This window comes from Geospiza fortis, unplaced genomic scaffold, assembly GCF_000277835.1.
Source record: "Geospiza fortis unplaced genomic scaffold, GeoFor_1.0 scaffold1181, whole genome shotgun sequence".
Classification (NCBI taxonomy): domain Eukaryota; kingdom Metazoa; phylum Chordata; class Aves; order Passeriformes; family Thraupidae; genus Geospiza; species Geospiza fortis.
The window spans coordinates 135,026-136,119 of record NW_005054664.1 but is presented as its reverse complement, the minus strand read 5'-3'; the positions used below and the strand labels follow the sequence as shown (position 1 = coordinate 136,119).

At 42.9% G+C, this 1,094-nt stretch overlaps 1 protein-coding gene across 1 annotated transcript in view; it reads left to right on the top strand.

Moving 5' to 3' along the window:
* Positions 1-67: 67 nt before the first annotated feature.
* The window catches only part of SKAP1 (src kinase associated phosphoprotein 1), a 103,970-nt gene continuing 102,943 nt past the window's right edge, over positions 68-1,094 (top strand). Inside the window, exons 1-2 of the mRNA XM_031064993.1 lie at positions 68-92; positions 964-1,069. Coding sequence (XP_030920853.1) covers positions 68-92; positions 964-1,069 — 131 coding nt within the window. The remainder of the gene's footprint in view (positions 93-963; positions 1,070-1,094) is intronic.

Below are 1,094 nucleotides of genomic sequence, written 5' to 3'. Positions count from 1 at the left end.
CCAGGGAGGGGGAAAAGGGGGAAAAATTAAAAAAAAAGGGAAAAGCAAACACAACGAAACCCCGAAGATGCGCGGAGGGGGAAGGAAAATGGGTGAGGAAGGCGCCAGAAGGGTGGGGAGGTGAAAGAGCGAGGGTTGATCCTGCAAAATGGAATTATTACACCCAAAACCGCCCCCAGAAAAAGGAGCAGCCTGGAGGAACAATTCCAGGATTTCCAGGGCTCCGGTAAAACCGGGCAGGAGCGGGGCGGGCACCGGAGCTCATTGGCCGGGGGAAAATTGGGATAATGAAACCAAAGTACCGGGAAAAGGTAAAAAAAAACCCCACAAAACAACAAATAAAACAGGAAAGAGGGAATGAAGGAATTGAGAAGGAGTTGAGAAGAAATTGAGAATGAATTTAGAAGAAACGGAGAATAAATTTAGAATAAATTTGGAATAAATTGAGAAGAAATTGAGAAGAAATTGAGAATGAATTTAGAAGGAAAGGAGAATACATTTAGAAGAAATTTGGAATAAATTGAGAAGAAATTTAGAAGAAATGGAGAAGAAATTTAGAAGAAATTTAGAAGAAATTGAGGATGAATTTAGAATAAATTTAGAATAACTTGAGAAGAAATTTAGAAGAAATTGAGGATGGATTTAGAAGAAATGGAGAATAAATTTAGAATAAATTTAGAAGAAATTGAGGATGAATTTAGAAGAAATGGAGAATAAACTTAGAATAAATTTAGAAGAAATTGAGAAGAAATTTAGGAATTTAGAAATATCCTACATTTTAGGGATTTAGAAGGAAGGTAGACATTAATTTTATGCACCAGGGCGGCAGAGAGGGAAGGGCTCTAAAGGGAGAGACCAGGGAACAAAATCCTTTTTTTCCCCCCGAGGCAGAGAGCTCGTCCGGAGCGGGCAAAGCGGAATGAAAGAATTCCGGTGCCCAATTGCTGTGATTTTTCCCGGCAGAGGCGGCGGGGCTGGCGGACGGCAGCGGCTCCAGGAGGCTCCGCACCGCCTACACCAACACGCAGCTGCTGGAGCTGGAGAAGGAATTCCACTTCAACAAATACCTGTGCCGGCCGCGGCGCGTGGAGAGC